At 50.5% G+C, this 18,891-nt stretch overlaps 1 protein-coding gene across 1 annotated transcript; it reads left to right on the forward strand.

Moving 5' to 3' along the window:
• The first annotated feature begins 5,201 nt into the window (after positions 1-5,201).
• LOC142027545 (sodium-dependent lysophosphatidylcholine symporter 1-like) lies at positions 5,202-17,680 on the forward strand. Its single transcript, XM_075021920.1, has 16 exons — positions 5,202-5,234; positions 6,704-7,275; positions 9,689-9,808; positions 10,132-10,256; positions 10,932-11,064; positions 11,496-11,574; positions 11,991-12,148; positions 12,270-12,360; positions 12,913-13,034; positions 13,149-13,232; positions 13,396-13,479; positions 14,433-14,545; positions 15,015-15,158; positions 15,439-15,615; positions 15,851-15,898; positions 17,176-17,680. The coding sequence occupies exons 2-15, from the start codon at positions 7,177-7,179 to the stop codon at positions 15,879-15,881; spliced, it is 1,560 nt and encodes a 519-aa protein (XP_074878021.1). The 5' UTR covers positions 5,202-5,234; positions 6,704-7,176; the 3' UTR covers positions 15,882-15,898; positions 17,176-17,680.
• Positions 17,681-18,891: the final 1,211 nt, after the last annotated feature.

Consider the following 18,891-nt stretch of genomic DNA (forward strand, 5'->3'; position numbering starts at 1 on the left):
ACCTTAGCAAGGGCATTTTTACAACAGTTTCTCAACTGAGAGCTGAATTAACTTACATTTTTCATTACTAAATGGATATATAATGTGCATAACAACAAATTTGTAAATTATTGTGAAAATTACCATTAAAAGGCCGCAAAATAGGAAAACAGTGTTTGACCCTTTCTAATAGTGGCTACCATCTGTTCTCGTATTTTGGATGATGTGCATGCGGATGTCTACTCTTACTGCTTTGGGTTGCTCTGCAAGCAGGCTTCCCAGTGCTGAGCTGTCTTCAGCTAAATGAGATTAAAAATCTTAGCAGCATTTTTAAAGATCTTTTCTGAAAGGTGAACTTGGGGTTTGCCTGCCTGCATCACTTGATGTTGCATATTATGACCACTTAGTAATCTCTGTGAAACAGTCCAGAGAGAATTCAGAAAGGGAATTTCCCTCAGACCTAAATATAGCCACAAGTGCCTTGTGCAAAGTCACTCATTTTAATTGCTCATAGGAGGTTGTTCTTGTATTGTGATCTTCTTCACACGTGTCATTTTGGGGACCTGGGACAACACCTTCCAGAGTCTGGCCAGCATGCGCCCCTAGAGCCAGAAAGAAAGTTTATCTAACAAAGAGTACAAATTATTTGTCTCCTGCTTCTGCCTTGGTTAGCTGGTGGCATCAGAGGACCGAGGTGGTGACTAGCTGGTGTCTGTAGTCTTTGGCTGGATGAGCTGGACACGTTGGTGCCCCCAAATTAAATGAGGGTTGGCAGCTAGACAGCAGCTCATCTAGCTGCTGACCTCAAGGATTCTGCTCGCCGATGGGAAGTTTCATATCCAGGTTTCCTCCCAGCTCTTTCCTTGCCAGTGGCATGGAAAGGTGATAAATTCAGTGGGGCACTGGGCTCAGAGACACTTCTGTGCTAGGAAAAGCGAATTTTCCCCCTGAGCCGGAGGGTGGCAGTGCTGCAGAGAAGCCGCTCTCCACCCTGAAGACTCCAGCTGAGAAATTCTGCCAGCTCCTGCTGTGTGCAGGAGCTGCACCTTGTGCTGCTGTGTGTCTGTGAGCCCTTCTGGGACACTGCTGCCGACTCGTCCTTCCTCTGGTTCTTTTCTTGGTTTTTGTTTTTGTAAGTAATGAGCAGTCCTTATCTCCTGGTGAGCAGGATCAGCTCTGCCCTGCCACCAGGCTATCTGAAGTGTGCCGGAGTGGAGCACTGAAGTGGTATCCAAGATAGGCGTGTCTTCTTCCAAAGTTGACAAAAGAGCCTGTAGGACAAACTGGAAGCAATGTATATGCAATCTCCTGTATGAAACTGTCTTCTTCTGGGAGCTGGTGGAACTTTTCACTATAAAAGAAGCTATAAAGCAAAAATGACAGCCAAGCTAATTAACGGGGAAGGGATAAAAAAAAAAAACAGGAAAAAGGTGGGTAGTGGAAGGAGACACCTTGATTTTGTAATGAAAATCACCTTCCTTGTCACTTGTGCAGCTCTTTGGTGTTTGCCCTGCCCCTGCAGAAAGGTAAATGCTCATTTCTGACACTCCTATAGTTTGTGATGGTTGTTAGCAAGCTTATTGGACTTTAATAAAATCCCCTTCCTTTATCATTCCATTTCTTTGTTCTAACAGAGTCATAGTCTGAGATTGGACTTTTCTAAAACTGACATTTACGCCTGTGGAAAAAGTGTCTTTTTCTCCTTGCCTGGAGAAGTGTTTCACTTTGAAATTTTCCTTTTTTCTCTGATCGTTCCCTTCACAGGGGAGTCTTGCCTGTCTTCCTGGTCTTTCACACACTGGTGCTAAGGCAGTGCTCCACATCTCATGTGAAAACTCGCTTCTTTTCAATTTCTGTATGATAAGGTACAGCCCAGCTTTACAACTGTGCTGCCCTGTCTGGGGCTGATGTCTTTCACTGTATCAGCGTGTTTTTCTCCGAGTGCTGTAGTTTAATGGTTTTCTCTTCCTCAGATAGGTAATTGTGAGACTTCCTTGGATTTTTTTTCCTTTGTATGCAGTTCATTGTTTCCTCTTCTTCCTTTTCACATGTCCTCGTTGCTAAGATTTAGTTCCTGTGTTTTCTGATAGCGTTTTGCACCATTTCCTGGGAATTTTACTTCCCTTCTGTAATGCTGCTTTTGCCATGGGATGTTTCCTGGTCCATGTTTCTTGCATGGTCAAGTGGTCTGCTTGCCTCAGGAGGTTCTGCTATCCCAGTGCCTTTGGTCAAGTAGTTTTTCAGTGATCCTGGTGTAGGAACATCCATTTCTAGGTGTAGCTGTACCTTCAGCTGCCTGTTCAGGTAAAACAATGTTAACAGCACAAAGCAGCTAGTTGGTTGGCTTGTTTTGGCACAAAACTCAGGTAGCTCAGCCAGCAGATAAATGGAAGCAGCGACAAGAGATAGGGAGCAAGAAATCTCAGTGGGTACACCTGCAGCTACAAGAGGATGACTGTAAATTTTGGCCTAATTTTTTTTTTTCTTGTTGCCTTTGGTTATAATCAGTTATATTTAATTTAGTCTTTGCTCCTTATTGCTGGACAACACTAATTCTTTCCAGAAGGAGAAAGTGACCTTCATGCCATGGCTGCTTCTTGGGTGGGTCTTCAGCTCTCTGGTGTCTTTATTTAGAGGAATGATTAAAAGGATGTCATTGTGCTCCTGGGATGCTCCTCGGAAGTTCAGTCAGGAGGGTTTTCTTTTGAAAGCAGCACTGCTTTACAGATCCTTTGTTATCAAGAAAAAGGACCTTGAGTTGATGTTTCTTCTGACTCTGTAGCTACAGCAGAAAACTGGCTTGGGGGATTGTTGTCATAGTCACTTAGAACGAGATGCTTATGGGTTTCTTCAAAGCCCACCACCACGAGGGGAGGACCTGTGATACCTGTGTTAATCCTTGGGCAGGAGCTGGCATCTCTTCGGAAGTTTGCTGTTCTAGGTAAGCCTGTGTGAAGAATTGCTACGTTGTGAAAGCAAGAGTGTGCTACCCCCTTACCTCTTCTAAATGGTCTTGTTTCTATTGGTGAACCAGAATGTTTATAGATGGAGACTGGTAATTTTAAATGACAGATTCAATTAAGCAACAAAGTTGTTTTTCTTATCAGGTTGTGGGTTTCCATTGCCACTTGTATGATAAACAACTGCCAAGGAAGTGTGTCTGATAGTCACTTGAGGCAGAGCTGGGAAGCCGGAGCCTGCGGTTCTCGGCCATGCCTGCTGCCAGGTATGCTCTTCTGGTGACCCAGCCGCATCCCTGATGAAAGAAAAGCCTTTCAGCTCCTCTTACACTTGGAGACTCAGACCAGACTTCTCCGAGCTGTGTGCTTCTGTACCTGTCCTTCAGGCACAGCAGCAATGAACATATGCATCAGTGCTCTGCCTGGTGCAAAGGGAATTAGCCATTGCATGCACACTGGCTTGCTGAACTGTGCAGAGCTGGGTCTCCTCACCTACAGTCCTTGTTAATGAGGTGTGATCACCCTGCCAGCTTTCGTGGTGTGTTTTAGGCAGGTTTACTTTAGGAAGGAAAAGAGCCTAAAGCTAGTTGGTGAGAGTTCAGCTGCAAGTCTCCTTCTTGCTCTGGTAAATAATGCACAAGCTGTACCACGTGGCATAAACATACACAGCAGGCACAATGGCGGTGAGTGGCTCTGGGAGCTGGTGGAGTGTGTGTCACTGCAGACTGCTTGGGGACTTTCATATGTTGGCTGCTGCCAAAGTGCTAAGTGGGCTCCTACAGCAACACTGATGGAACAAGTAAGCAAACGCACACTGTCTAAACCAAAACTGTAGCAGCTTATTGCAGCTGCTGGCCAGGTGATTGGGCTGGCTGTCAGCAAGGATCCTGCAGAGTTCAACAGAAACAGGAAGATAAATCCTTTCTAGTTACCTGTTAGCAAAAGTTTTTCCAAACAAGTCCCACGTTTCCCAATTACACACTTCTACAGAGAGTAGTATAATAGTAATTATGCAACAGACCCACGTCTTTGGCAGTTGAACAGCTCCTGTGTCAAGCACCTCTCGATTTACTAATTTATCATTTTCTGACTTATTTACTACATTCCTAAATGCTTATCTTATTTGCTGTTCTGTCTTGTCTGCACTGAGCCTGTCTGTCCCAGTGCTGGGAGTTCCTGAATAGATTCCAGATGTTCTTATTTACTCAGGTACATTTCATGACTCTTCATTAAATTAACTCTTCATTGGCTTACAGGGCCTACAGTAGTAACAGCCCTTCCTCTCTTTTCTCATCCATCTTGGTGGCTGTTGAAGTCACGACTCCTGTTCCACCAAGAGAAGGCAGCTGTGCTAAGGGGAACATGAGAGCTGCTGGCTGTGCTTAGAGCAGTCAATGAGGGGTAAACCTTCAGAGGACTTGCTAGTGGAACATATCCAAATGCTGCCACTTGCTTCTGTGCCAAAAAATTCCCATTTGCTGGCTTTAGACTTCTTTCTTTTTTTTTTTTTTCATGGGGCTCCCTTGCCTGAGCCACCCATCTCTAGGTCATAGTACCCTGAGAAAAGCTGTTCAGCTAGCATGGCTTGGATTGGAGTTGTTTGTATCATGCATTCCTGGGCCCTGGGCTGCCTTGAGAGATAAGATCTCATGCTTCTGCAGTGGAGAAGGGGGTTCTGGGGAGGGGACCTTTCCTTTGCAGTCAGTCAACTCCAACATGACCTTGTTTCTTAAACTGCAGAGCTTTGGCTTCTCTGAGCCTTTTGCTGAGTATTTGCGCAACAGAAAAATGGCTGTAGCTGGAGTGTTCTGAGTGCTTTCCTTATTCTTTAAAAACCTATTTCTAAGCAATTGATAGCAAAAGATCAGTGTAGGGATGGAAGAGGCATTGTCCTTTTGTTCCAGACCCTTGGTGTGTGCAGTGTATGGTGAGCTGGTTTGGTTGGATTTCAGGCCTTGGCACGTTGCATTATTAGAAAGCTCATTGCTTGCAGCAAGTAACCCGGTGTATAGCAGTGATTAATACTGAGATTGGTGCTTTTCATTGAAATCTGCCTTTCCAGCACAAAGCTGAACCCCGCTCTTGTGCAGAGGGCTGAGAGCTCCCCATGCTGCACTAACAATCGTGACATCCTGTCTAGAGCCAACGGGTGATGCTGTCTTCTGTAAGGCACTGAGCAACATGACAAAAGGCTTTGGGAGGATCTGAGCAGAGCAGAAATAAAGCTTTCCTGTGTTGAAGATAATTGTGCACTGAACTAGCCAGGGAGCGAGAGCTACACAGCTACTCTGAGAGGTAACTGTTGGTCATCTGTTGGCTTTCTAGTCTGTGAGCAGAAAATGCAGCTATTTGTACCTGGAGAGTAAATGAGTGCCAAAGAGCCAGAGGATTAAGTGCTGAGTACAATTTCCAAAGGTATCTTGTGTCTGTGCAAACATAATTGTGTGTGATGAGTGGGTACAAAATGGCCTAGAAAAAAAATAAAAATCAGTTTTTTATATTTCCTTTTGAGTTTCCCCTTTCCTCTTGGGTGGGGAGAGATGTATTTTGCTTTCTTATAGAGATGTATGCTTAGATATGCTGGTAGGAGACAGGGATTTGGCTCCCACTGCACTGGCTGTGGTCCAGTGTGAGTGATATTTGTTATCTGGGATGTCAGTAAAATAGCAGTGAAGAGAGATGCCGCTGACTCAGTTGTACTGTGGCTTATTAACCAAGTTCTGACTCAGCCTGCAAAATTCAAGGTTTTTTTTTAGATTAACCCCCACTGGACAAGGCAAGGCTGGGCTGAAGATGACACATTTTTCTCACAGTGTTGTGATGAACCTTGCAGAATGAGTGCCTGTGTTCTCCTTGGGTATGGGTGATGGTACAGAGACACTAACTTGGGTTTAACACACCCAGCGGCTCCTGGCAACCTGGGAGGAGAGCAGGGAGAAGGTTTTGCCTGTGGTGTTCTGCCCCAGCTGCTGCATATGAGTTCGGTTTCGGAGACTGAGTTTGATCTAGCTAGAGAAGCCTGTTTTTAAAGAGCTGCCTGATGAGACTAGATGTGCCAAGCAGATGATTAGCGGGCAGAGTGGCAGTGCGATCCCTTTCCTGCCAGCCTTTTGCTGTGTGCCTTCTGTCCTCTGAAGCCAATTTCTCCCTCTGCCTTTGCTTTGCCAAGTGCTTGTAACAGTGACGGGCTGCGTGCTGTGAGCACCGCTGCCTTGGGAACTCAGCTGCTCCCACACAGCCAGCGCTGAGTAACTGGGCTCCTACCGCTCTTAATGTGGGAGTAATTTTTGGTTTGTGATACTGAGACTGCTCGGCTCTATGGGCTGTGAAGGGTCTGTGAAAGGGGACTAAGAAAAGCACGTTTCTTGTCACCACACTAAAACATACTGTGTGGGGTCTGCATTGCCATGGAAGATCTCTCAGGAGCTCACAGACTGAAAGAGGTTGATAATTGCAGATTTCCCTTAACAGAGAAAGGAAAATGTATCCCACGCCTCCTACTCTCACTGACATTGTCCTGGGCTAGGGCTGTGCCAACACCTTGCACTCATTAAGGAAAGGGCAAAGTAAAGGGGCAGGGGGTTTCCACAGCCCTGAAAAAGGAGCCAGAGCTGGGCTCCTGGTCTTCCTGGGCTGCCTTGGGAGAGAGGGGCTTTGCCAGGGAGTGACCCAGGGCAAGAACCTGCCTGTCCTGCTGCCTGCTCCTTGGCTGCTCCAGCCACTTTGGTTGTCCGCTCCAGGTTTCGCACGCTGGTTCTTTGCAGCTGTGGGTTGCTGGTGGCGAGGCAGGAGTCCTGAGGTGGCTCAAGAGTGTTCCTGTGGTGGTCTGGAGCTCAGGCAAAGGACTTCTCCACACCCCTAACATCTCAGTGTGGCCGCAGCTCTGGGATGGGGAGGAAGCACTGGACCCAACTTCACCTTTGAAGAGCATCAGATTTGTCCGCTGGACTGCAGAGAGCCTGGAAGCTACTGCCCCAAGTACTTGCTGCACTGTGAGCCCTGCCAGGTTTCCTGCCTCCATGGGCAGGGTCTGGCCACGCTCCTCCTACAGGGCTGGTCATCTCTCCTCCATCAGTTCCCCGTGGGTCCCCACAGATGTTGTATTTTCACTTGTCAAATCTCCACCTAGCTCTGATCTGCGCCTGCGGTGTGCTCTTTGACGTACAAGGCAACTTCTTCCTCATCCTGGGTAAGGAAGCTTCTGTTTCCCCACCACGTGCAGCTGAAGGACACGGTCATGTCTGCAGTCATGCTTCCAAGCGGTAACGAAGATGCTGAGCTGCACAGGTTAACCCAAGAAGGAGCAGTCCCACAGAGGAGAGTGGTCTGCAGAAAGGTAAGACCAGTGTCCCAGGGTGGGTTTTTAGTCACATGCAGAAATGCATTTCACATGTGCACACTAACCCTCACAAGTGTGCACACCCACACAGAGCCTACCCGGATCGAGCAGCCGCAGGCTGTGGGGGTGTTTCGAAGTGTTTATGACTCAAGCTCAAGAACACATTGTTAAAGCAAGGCTCTGCATTTTGTTGTTGTTGCTGACTTTCAAGTGAAGTAGGCAGAGACGTGCAGAGTGCTGTCCTACCTGCTGAGAGCATAAAGGGAACAAAAGCTGCCACAAAACCTTACAGCCAAGAGAAATGCCTTTGTAATTTTAGAAACAGAACTGCTGTGGAAACAAGATGTTGTATGAGTAAGTGCTCCTCAGTGGTGGTACAAGCCTAATGCTTCAGCCATCCCTGCGGGACAAGGTTGGTCTGCAATTTGAAATACAAGGGACCTGACTCTCGCTGTGTGCTGTAAAAGGCAGAAAGTAAACTGGGACCAGAAGCTGAGAGGCACAAGCAGGCTGCTGTGGTTACCTGGCACAGGGAAAGCGGGCCCTCTGCTCCCCTGGGTGTGCAGGAAGAGGCTGGGCCCTCCAGCCTGGCGGGCACAGCAGTGTCAGTGGTTTTTCCATGGCGTGGGCTGTGGAGGAGTTACTGCTAATCGCTGCGTGAGGGAAACGCACTCAGTGCCTTCTGGAATGCTGCTTTTTGGGATTGTGCCTGTGTTTTCGGAAGCTGCTCCCTAGTACCGTTACAATGAAGGTCTGTCATCCCTCAAGGGTGACTGTCAACTCGACTGATGTTAGCGGCACAGCAAGCCATCTCCAGCCCAAACAGGCGGGGGAACCAGCAGGTTGCCGCCTCATCCCACAAGAGATGAGGGCAAGTGAGAGTTTGAAGCAATCCCCAACTTGATTTCCCTGTTACCCAGCTGTCGATGTGACCCTGCAGTCTGTCCTGCGCTCAGTCCAGCCTCTTGCACAGCTGTCTCCATGCCAAGTGTTCATCCCTCCTCACTCCCTGCTCTTCTGCAGAGCTCTTCCTGGAGAAGCTCGCAGCCTTTTATAGCCATGTCTGGACCAGCCGCATTGCCTGGGATGGCCTTCTGCCCTGTGCGAGCCGGGGAGCCTTCTGCATCTTTCCAGAAAGGGCTGTGTATTTTTTGGTTGCAGGACAGCAACCCACCTGCTGCACTCTGAGCTGCGCTGGAGCTGCTCAGTGATCGAGCAAGCCAAAACGTGGTGTAGACCAGGAACCCAAGATGCTGACAAGCATGTTAGTGTGTTAGCCCCAAGCAAGCTGCCCCATCCAAGGCAGCCTGTGCTGAGATGGGAGGTCAGCCCCAGTCTCCAGGCGTCTGTTTTCTATGTGGTCTCACCCCATATTCTGCAGTATACTCTTGGTCTTGTGTGATGTAGAGGTGTATCATGCTAGACAGCAAGTTCATTTCGGGGCTGTGAGGAAGTCAGTGCTGTAGGTTGCCTCTGGGAACTTGCCAGGTACTTGAGGCTTGGTACAGTATTTACTAAAGCTAACCACATCCAAATAAAATAGAGGCTTTGCCATCAGCCCTTTTCCTGTGCGCTGAAACGCTCCTTGTGCTTCCCCTGTTGATCTATAGAAATCCTCTGGGTTCTGGCCTTTGCAGTCTCTCTTCTCGGACTGCCTGTGTTACAGTCACTTTAAGCCTGATGCAGTTTGTACTTTTTAATATTAAAGACCTTGAACCACTGAATTGTGGCTCAATAGAATAGGAAAGGACAACGTTAGACCAGCTCAGCCGATAGCTCTGTCTCTGGCATTAGATACGCATCTCATTTATGTTAGCAGTCTGTGATCTCATGCAAACATGCCTCTGAGGAGAATCAAGGTGAAATGCCAGGGATGTGGCCCTGGTGACAAGACAAGCTCAAGACAAGCAAATGAGACAGATGCCTGCTGATCAGCTCTTGCCTTGGGGCTTTGGCTGGTCAAGGAGGGGATGAGGGCTGGAGCGAGGAGACAGACTGTCGGCATGCCCAACCCCTCGAAACTGCTGTGCAAGAGACCCTGAAGACTTACGAAGAATATGAAACACCACTGAGCAGGACCTCAGGAGCCAGGCTGCTGCCCAAGGGCAGGTCGTGTGTAGGAAGCACTGCACCCTGACCCACCAAAATTACCAGCAGATGGGGAAGCACCCTACAGCACCCCGATTGCCATGACCACCTTGCTTGTGTGTATCAGGTGGAGTGATGTCCAGCCAAAGGACAGGTATGTGTGTCATGGGTGGGTGTGTGTGTGGGGTTATGATATGACTCAAGGTTTAAATGGGCCTCAGAGAACCCAGTGGTTGGGACAAGCAGTGGCTGGAGGTTAGCTGTCAGCCAGAGGTGCGTATCATTTCTCAGGTGGGTTTGTTCCCTGGTGTCTCGACTGCAGGAGAAGCCAGGACTGCCACTCTGCAGAAAGGTTTGCTATGCTGTTGGGGGCATTCCCTACCAGATGACAGGCAACGCCCTTGGGTTTTTCCTCCAAATCTTCCTATTGGATGTTGTGCAGGTGAGTGGCCACATGAGATGGGGTTATCTGCAAATGGGCTTAGCATAAGGTCAGCAGACTGGGGCAAGGGTAGAGTTTGGTGGGTAGCCAAAGCCCTTGGAAATGCTCATCAGAATTAGGCATTCAAACTGGATCAAAATTTCATGATGTAAGCATTGGTGGTGGGCGTGCAGGAGATGTTTCCGGGCTGTTTCAATGCTTGGAGTGGTCTCCAGGGGATGCAGATGAAATGTTGGCTAGAGCGAGCTGCATCATGCTGACTGCTCACAGCTTTTTGCCAGGACTTCTTTCCCTTTCAAGCTGTGGTTTCCATTTCCCCCCAGCTGGAGCCATTCCATGTCTCTTTGATCATTTTCCTTGGAAGAGCCTGGGATGCAGTTACTGACCCTGCTGTTGGCTTCCTGGTCAGCAAGAGCCCAAGGAGAAAATATGGCAAGCTGGTCCCATGGTGAGTGTCTGGGCTGGAGCCTCAGGAAGGTCTTTGGACTCAAATTCCTTCAGTGCTAGCACAAGGAGACAGCTGGGATGTCTCACTGGGAGTTTAATGTGATTGTGGCTTATGGAGAATTACAAAACTTTAACATCACAAGGACACTAAAGATAACATAACTTGCAGTGGGGTCCATATGTCATTGCAATGAAAAAGGAGGAATGTACTGCAAACTGGAACGCTTGCTGTTTCTCTGGGGCCTCGAGTTTTTGAGGCTGTGGGGTTTGGTGCTCTGAGAGTACTGTGTGGTGGCACGTACAGAGTTTGGTAGTCAGCTGTGCCATGAGCTCTCCACCAGGCTCTAACCACGGGCAGATCTTGCATGTAAGAGGGGTACCGCTGCCCCCAAGGTTCTGCTGCAGGGCAAGGACTTGAAGTAATTAAGAGAATAAGAAGTGTTGGACAACTTAGACATTAGTTTTTCTCTCAGTGTTTGTGTTTAGCCCCTCCAGCCTGACTGATGGACACTCAGTGGAGCAAAGCTGCTTCCTCGCACAGATCTTGATCTTGCAGTAGCTGGGCTGTTGTCTGGAAGCTAGGGAAGAGGTTGTGCTACATAGCTCAGCTTGTGCAACGAGAAGCGTGAGCACCTTATCTGAGGGTTGCATCTGACCAGCTCTTCTTCCTCCCCAGGATCGCATGCTCCATGCCATTTGGGGTGGTCTGCTACTGCATGATGTGGTCCACTCTCTCGGATGCCACCCCCACCTCCCTGAAATTCCTGTGGTACCTGTTGATGTACAGCTTCTTCCAGACTTGCATGACTGTAAGGAACATGGTGCCGCCTGGGGCTGACTGTCTTACACGCCATCCTATATGGCAAGAGACAGGGGCACAGTCAGCTGGGGAGTCCCAGCCTCTGCAGGAAGGGACCTGGAGCAGAGTCTAGGAGAGCTCTAGCTGAAGAGCAGTGAGGGATGCAGGATGTGCAGACCATCCCTGCAGGGATGGTGAGATGGAGTGGTGCATTTTAATGCTGGGGATTTGGGTGGGCTGCCTGTATATGGTGATGCAAACTTCTCTATCAATGGTTTGTGGGAGCAGAGCAAATCACAGAAGAGGAGGGTGAAAAGCCACCTGTGTGCAGGGGTGGCACAGAAGGCAACATTATCTGCTGTGTGTACGGACGAGGGGGGTCATGACCAGCAAGTCAGGGAAGCAGCAGCTGGAGCTGTGTTTGAACTGTGCTCTCCTTAGTGCCACCACGTGCCGTACTCTTCCCTGACAATGTTCCTGGGAGGAACCCAAAGAGACCGTGACTCGGCCACTGCCTACAGTAAGTATCTGTGCCCCTACAACCCCGGTCTGCCTGCATTCCTGGGAGACCCTCCCTGGAGGAGAGGTGAAGAAGTTCCTCTCTCTGGCTCTGAACAGGCTGCAGAGTGGATGGGGTAAACCAGGGATATGAAACCAGTCATCTTCTGCAAAGAATTTACCTGCAGAAACATTTCTTAGATCTGTATCATCCTTAGGGGCCTCAGGACCCAGATTTATTAGTTCCAAATATTAGAGCATTTACTGCTGGAGCTAAGGGAAAAAAATCAGAGCAGGTAGAAATAGTAGGTCTCTTCTGGGGCAGCTCTGGATGTGGGTACCTCCAATTCCATTGCCAAAGCTGGTTTCTTACCGTGAGGGATGTGTCCCATCAGCCAGGGAGTGGGACTGAGGTTTCTCTCCTGGTCATCCTGGCAGGAATGGGGATGGAGGTGTTCAGCACGCTTCTTGGGTCAGGAATCCAGGGGCAGATTGTGGGCAGCTACCATGCCCGCATGATGAACAGCTGTTACGTGTCGAACGAGACCCTGCCCAACACCAGCACTTACAGCCTCACGGACTCGCTGGAGAACATTGTAAGGGCTGGCCCGTCTGCCCTGCTCCTCCCGTAAGCTCTGGGGCCGGCTCCGCTGGCTGTGCTGCCAGCTCTGTGTGTGGTACCCGCATTGTCACAGTGCACTGTCTCTCATTTTCCAGCGTAGGGCCTACGTATTTGCATCCCTGGTCCTGGGATCAATCTATTGCCTGTCCTGTCTGATTCTCATCTTTGGAGTCAGGGAAGAGCCTGGTAAGGTCCATTTAGCTGCAGTTTGGAGGGTTCCCAGTGGCAGTGGATGGTGAGGATGGGGTTGCAGAGGAAGGTGTGAGGCAGAGGGAGCTGGGCACCTATGTGGGGATGGTTCTCTGGGTGTGGAGCTCAGAAACACAACACATACTTGGATACTGAGACCCTCCTCAGTTTGTGCTGGCAGCATCTTGATACCGCAGAGGAGAGGGGAGATGCTCTGGAGGAAGGAAGGCTCCAGCTGCCTGAGAGATCCTGTGGGGAGCCATGGGCCTGGGACAGGGTCCGCAGCTCACTGCTTCACACGGAGCAGGTCTCGCCAACACACAACCTGCAGAGCTACGCAGGCCAGCCCGAGTGCGCAGTGCAAAGAGGCAAAATCCTGCCTGTAGCTGACACCACGGCTGTTGTCTCTGCACTGAGACATCAGACTCCGACAGATCCTCACCCAGCTGAGCTGCACCCTAGACGTAGCAGTGCAATCCCCCTGTGCCTCCCACCCCATCGTGTTTGTTCTGGCAGCTCCAGTGCCAGCCCTGCTCTCTCTCTTCTCAGGGCCCCTCAGCCCCCTGGGGAAGGTTGAGCTGCCCTTTACCAGCTGCCTGAGGATGATCGTGGGACACAAGCCCTACACCCAGCTGCTGTGTGGCTTCCTCTTTGCGTCCCTGGCCTTCCAGGTGTGAGACCTGCCATGGCAGGAGGAGAGCTTGAGGGATGAGATGTCCGGGCAAGTTATCCAGACAGTGAACTTGGGACCCCCAGCCAGGAACATCTCCATGTTGCTTTCCCAGATCACACAGGGGATCTTTGCCTTCTTCTGTACTCATGCCGCAGGGCTGGCTGGGAAGTTCCAGCATTTAGTGCTTATCATGTTGGTAAGTGAGCCCCAGGCAGAACTTCCTCATGGAGGGGTTGATCCCTGGGTCACCCCAGCCCTCCAGCATGAGCAGCTCAGCCTTATAGAGTCATGTGCTGCTGTTTCTGCCCATCAGCAAGGACATCACCCAGACACAGACTCCCCTTTGGTTCTCTCCTCAGGTCACAGCTTCCCTCTCTATTCCCTTTTGGCAGTGGTTTTTGGGGAGATTCGGAAAGAAAACAGCAGCGTCACTGGGCTTGGCGGTGAGTTTGCCTGTGGTTGTGGCTGTGGATTGAGAAGCCCTGCGAGGGGACAGCCTTGCCCCCAGCCACTCATGGTGTCTCAGTAGAAGAGCTGCCTGGCAGCTAAGGGTGGCCCTCAGTATGGTGTCCTCCGCACTGTGGATGACCAGGAGTTAAGCCAGTAGTTCATGGCAGCTCTGTGCTTCCTTGTGCCTGGCCACCGCTGGTATCAGCGGCCATGGCTTTGCAGAGCTTTGCAGTAAGGTGCAGAGAGGCTGAGAGACCACCCCTGGGCCAGTGGGGAAATGATTTTTTTCAGCATCACTCAATCAAGGGCTTGGGCTCTGAGACTCCATGGCTGCAGATCTGGTGAGCAGCGTGTGACCAGATGCTGTACCAATGCACCAGTGTGATGTGCACACACAGACATCATCCTGTGGCCTCTGTCCTGCTCCAGGATCTTGCATGCTTGATGCAAGTTCTGCCATCTAGCTCTGTAAGAGGCACGGGGAGGGAAGGAAGGGCTGTGCACCATGCTTGGCAGTGGCTGGGAAACAGCCTGCTCATCAAACACACGTCCCTGGCTCTGCAGGTCAGCAAAGAAATCCCATTTGGCATTTTGCAGAATAAGGTGCTCAAATCCCATGAAGGATCTATCTCCAGATGCCTTCCTCACAGATACTGGGCGCAGCCATAGTAGATCCAGCTTTCCAGTTTAACCACTCAGCTCCATTGCCCTCCGTAACTATCCCTTCTTTACCAATGAGGAAGGTTTTGCTGCCAGTGTCAGGCTGTCCAGCACCTCCACGCTGCACTGCACAGGGGACAGAAGCAGTTCTGTTCATAAAATCAATGTGTGGGCAAGGGGGCAGTGTGGCCTTTAGTTGGGCAGATGGGTGCAAGCTGCCTGTGAGCAGCAGAAAGGGTGCATATTGCATATGCTTTTGGTTTTCCTCTTCTTCTCACCACTGCAGCTGATCATCCCAGCCCTGGTAGCCATCACCCAGGTGATGCACAACTTCCTGGCCTTCGTCTTCCTGGTGATCGTGGCAGGCTGCAGCATGGCTGTGCTCTACCTTTTACCATGGTGAGCAGAGGGACCTCCAAGCCACTTCCCAGGCAGAGCGGAGGGGAAGGCTATTGGGAAAGCACCACCCGTGACATGCCAAGGCTGCCTGTTTGTTCAATAGAGCAGCTTTTGGGCTGCAGAGGGACATGTAGAGGTGGGACTGGGAAGGGACGTGGATGTGATTCACGGTCCCCCCAGCAGCATCGTTCAGTCTGCGTTCGGGTTCGGCAGCAGGATGCCAGTCATTGCGCAAGGCACTGTTTTTCTTCTCTTTTTCTGAAGCAGCTGCCGCACCCTCTCTGTAAGACGCTCTCTGCCCTGTTTGCCTAAGGCAGAGGACCGGCAAAAAACGGTCTCCAGAGTGGGGTTCTGCAAGGGGTTTCTGTCTCTCTCTGCTGCTTGGAGAGGCCTGGGAGCAGCTACAGCTGAGTTCAGCTGGCGCTGGCGTGGGTGTCACCGATGTGTATGTGGGGCTGTCTGTCGCCAGGTCCATGCTGCCAGATACGGTGGACGACTTCATGCTGAGGAACCCCAGCTGCCTCAACCTGGAGGCTCTCTTCTACTCGTTTTACGTCTTCTTCAACAAGTTTGCAGGTGGCCTTGCCGTGGGGATATCAACGCTGAGTTTACAGTAAGCCCCAAACACTACCTCCCCTATTTTGTCAGCCCAGCACAGGCACTTCCCACTACTGTTTTCTAGAGTGTTGACAGGAGATGCTGGAATGAGTCACAGGGGTATCCAAATTTGCCTTTCCAACATCTACTGGGAGCAAGAGGAGCAGAAAGGAGTGGGAATTCCCCAAAACTGGGCCTCCGATACCAGACTCTAGAGGAGAGCGACAGAGGTGCCTGCTTGCCTTTCTGCGGTGGCCCAGTGTGGCTGGGGGAAGGAAAACCGTTCTCCTCTTTAGTTTTGCAGGTTACCATGCTGGAGACTGTACGCACAACCACTCCGTCATCCTCGCTCTGCAGCTTCTTATGGCCCCAATCCCAATAAGCCTGCTGCTCATTGCCATAATCATCTTCCTCCTCCATCCCATTGATGAGGAGAGGAGGAAGCAGATGAGGATGGAGATGGAGGCAATGGGGTAAATTCAAGCTTCTTGAAGGAGCTGGGTCACCTAGCATTATTCTGGGTGTCTGCCTTGGTCCTAGCCTGACACAGAAATGTTGTACGGGGAAGGGACTGCGTGTGTCCAGTCCAGCTCCCCTTGGTTGGGCTACGATCCTCTCAAGGGGTGCATTTCCCAAAGGGCTTCAGGGTATTTTGGGGACTGCTGACTTCACGTCAGATTTCATGAGTGTTCTTGTTCCTTTTAACAGACATCAGGTACAGTGCGGCAGCCGAGAATAAACCCAGGGCTGAAGTGGGTGAGTTCATCGGGAAGGACGCGGATTTGCTGTGCTGTCAGGATGTGCTGCTGTCAGGGAAAGTCATCGCTTCCTGTTGTTTTCTGTTCCCTGTCCCAAAGGCCTGTTTTGCATCCTGACCCCTTCCCTCTCCCAGCTGGCAGGCATGGGACAGGGAAGGGGTCCTGCTGCAGCCCCAGCCCTGCCACCTCACCAGAGCTGCTTTCTCCTGGGGTTGGCCTCGCCAGTCTTTTGGCAGGTCCTGACAGATCTGGGCAAGGCAGATCCATGCTCTCCTTCTGGGAGAGACTGCAGTGCCAGGGAAGAAAGGCCCCTGCCAGTCCCAGAGCAGTGCTCACACACACTGGCATGTGGAGGTGTCACTTAACCTTGTGGGAAAGCATGCACAAAGAATACAAGGATTGTTTTTGAAAGGAAACTATTTTTGACCAGTTTTTAGGGAGAATACTGCCGAGATAGTGCATGTCTCTGTACTTAGACTGCCCCTTCACAGGGAAAGGTTTAAAATTTCATTGAACAAGGGTGAAGTTCAAGCCAGCGGTGTTTTAAAGCATGTGCAGATACAATGACACCTGGCAGCAAGGTGGTGGAAGCCAGCTCTGTCTGTCTGCCTGGGCCTCGTTAGCTGAGTCACTTCTGAGAAACCAGGAGCTTCTCCATGCAAGAGGCCACGGGAACGGGCTGCACTGCCTCCGGTCAGGCAGCCAGGGAGGGTTCTGGCAGCTTGTCCTGTCTTTTGCCAGGTTGGGAGGTTACAGCAGAAGTGTCAAATGAATGTCAAGAAGAACTGAGTCGCTTTTAAATCGTAGCCCATAGCTAGATCTCCCACAGCAGCATCTTGCCAGAGCTGCTCGGCACCCCCACATCTTTCCTGGCAACAGTGAGAGGGCAGCGGGGCGAAGAGAGGAGAAATCAGCCATCTCGTGGCTGGTTGCCCTCAGCTGTGTTCAGCCTTGTGCAGAGTCAGAGAGTGAGGCTGGTTATTTTTAGGGCTAGAGCTGTATCTGACCGTTGGTTGACCTTGCAGCTCTCCAGTCTGGTGCACACTGGCAGGATCTGAGCAAATTACTCCCCAGTTGTGCGCTGAATTAATTTGAAGCCTTAAGTCTTGCAGTGCAACTTTGTGATCAATGGCAGAGATCGTGTTTTAGAGCTGCGTCAGGGCACCTGCAGGATCGTCGCAGCAGTCCAGATTCAGAACAATTTCTCAGATGCACAAAAGGCCTCCTTTTCTTTCACCCTCTCTTTTTCTTTTTTTGTTGTCTTGTTTTCTGAAGTGTGAAGGATGTTCCTTGGGATTGCCTGACTAAGACTGCGGTCAGGTGTTGGGATGCACTGCCCTCTGCCACCACGCTGCTTTCAGCCTTGCTGCCTCTGGATTTACGAACAAGCGAGTGTCTTTGAGCGTCGAGGAAACACTCTGCTGAGAATTTCAAATCCTGCCGAAAGCATGAATTATGTCCAAAGGCAGGCACCCCTTAGGACAGAGGAGTGGGCTTGATCTGGAGCTCCCAACCTGCAGCATGGGCTGTGAATGGGCCACGGGCTGCTGCAGAGCGGGACCAGACCCAGTGCAGAGCAGGGAGCTGCTGCTGGCATGCATGGTGCCTGCCAGCCCCACTGCTGCCTGGGGTGGTGCTTGTGTATATCACATAATGTCCTGTTTATTTTTTACAGCATTAAATCTGAATGGTCATGCTTTTCCCTCTTGGTGTTTCTTATTTTGCAAGTTCTGCCAACAGACAATCCAGAGGGCAAAGAGCAGTTTGGGCAGAATTCACTTGTTTTTAAGCCTTTGTGCTTTCTCCAGAATTTAGAAACCAGAATCTGACCGGAACCTTTCCTGGGTCTTGACCAGGTGGACCCTGAGCAGTAAGGGGTGGTCAAAACTGGCCAAGCTCCTCACCCCTGTTGAAGTACTGGTTGTTGCAGTGCCCTTGCTTGATGGTAAAATCAGCAGGTTGTGCCAGGGAGTAAAAAAAACAAAACAAAACACCCCACCCAGGGCGAGAGCCACAGTGCCTGACTTGTGCAAGCGTGCCTGCACCAGCGTGGCAAGGGCTCTAGCATAAGCATACATTGAGCACCATTTTCCCCTTTCAGATCCTTGTTTATCGCTGGCCCTTGTAGGGAGAGCAGGCCTGGCCCTTCACCAAGATAGCAATAATAAGGAGGGATGAGAGTGTGCCCCTTTCTCTCCCCTGTTATTTTTCATCTTGACTCTGGGCCTCACACATCTGCCCTGCTGACAGGTGTGTTCATGGAAAGTCAAGGACCACAGGCACCATCTGTGTGTTGCAGCTTTAACATAAAAATCATGCTATGGCATCAAGCAAGAAAACGCATCCTTGGTATTTCAGGATTTAAAAGATGCAAGCAAGGAATAGAAGCAATTAAAACTTGCTTCATCCCATTATCTGTTATTTTAAGTCTCCTCCTCGTGTGTCCCATTTTAATGCACTTGCTGAGAATACTGGTTTTTTATTAGTCTCTTGGCTGTCCTTGGAACTTCTCTGTTCCCTTGTGGACACTCAAGTTCATCTCCTTGAAGTAAGGAAATAGGACGCTTTGAGGCAAAAATGCGGTGCCTGGAGGGATTCTTTTTTTTTTTTTTCCTTTTCCCTGACCAAAAAAGAAAGTAGTTGCTGTTGTTCCCAGAATAAAGTCCTTTTGAGCGTGGAATCGTTCAAACCTGTGTGTCTTCTGCTGAAACGCGGGGCCGGCGCTGACCTCTGCCAGCACGGCGAGCAGCATTAACGCAGGTCCGTAACACAGCACCTTATCTGCTCGCTGGCTGCTGTCATTGCATGTGCCCAACACTCTCAATTTAGGCACAGCCTAGTCTCGGGAACTGTGGAAATAATCAAAATGCCTCGTCCGGGGCGTGTGCGCCGGCACCCCCGGGGTTCCCCGCTCTGGCAACCTCGGGCCTCCACAGCGGCCTGCGCTGCCCCACGCACCCGAGGCTGGGCGAGCTCGCTGCTGCCGAGCCC

The sequence above is a fragment of the Buteo buteo genome, chromosome 2, assembly GCF_964188355.1.
Source record: "Buteo buteo chromosome 2, bButBut1.hap1.1, whole genome shotgun sequence".
Taxonomy (NCBI): Eukaryota; Metazoa; Chordata; class Aves; order Accipitriformes; family Accipitridae; genus Buteo; species Buteo buteo.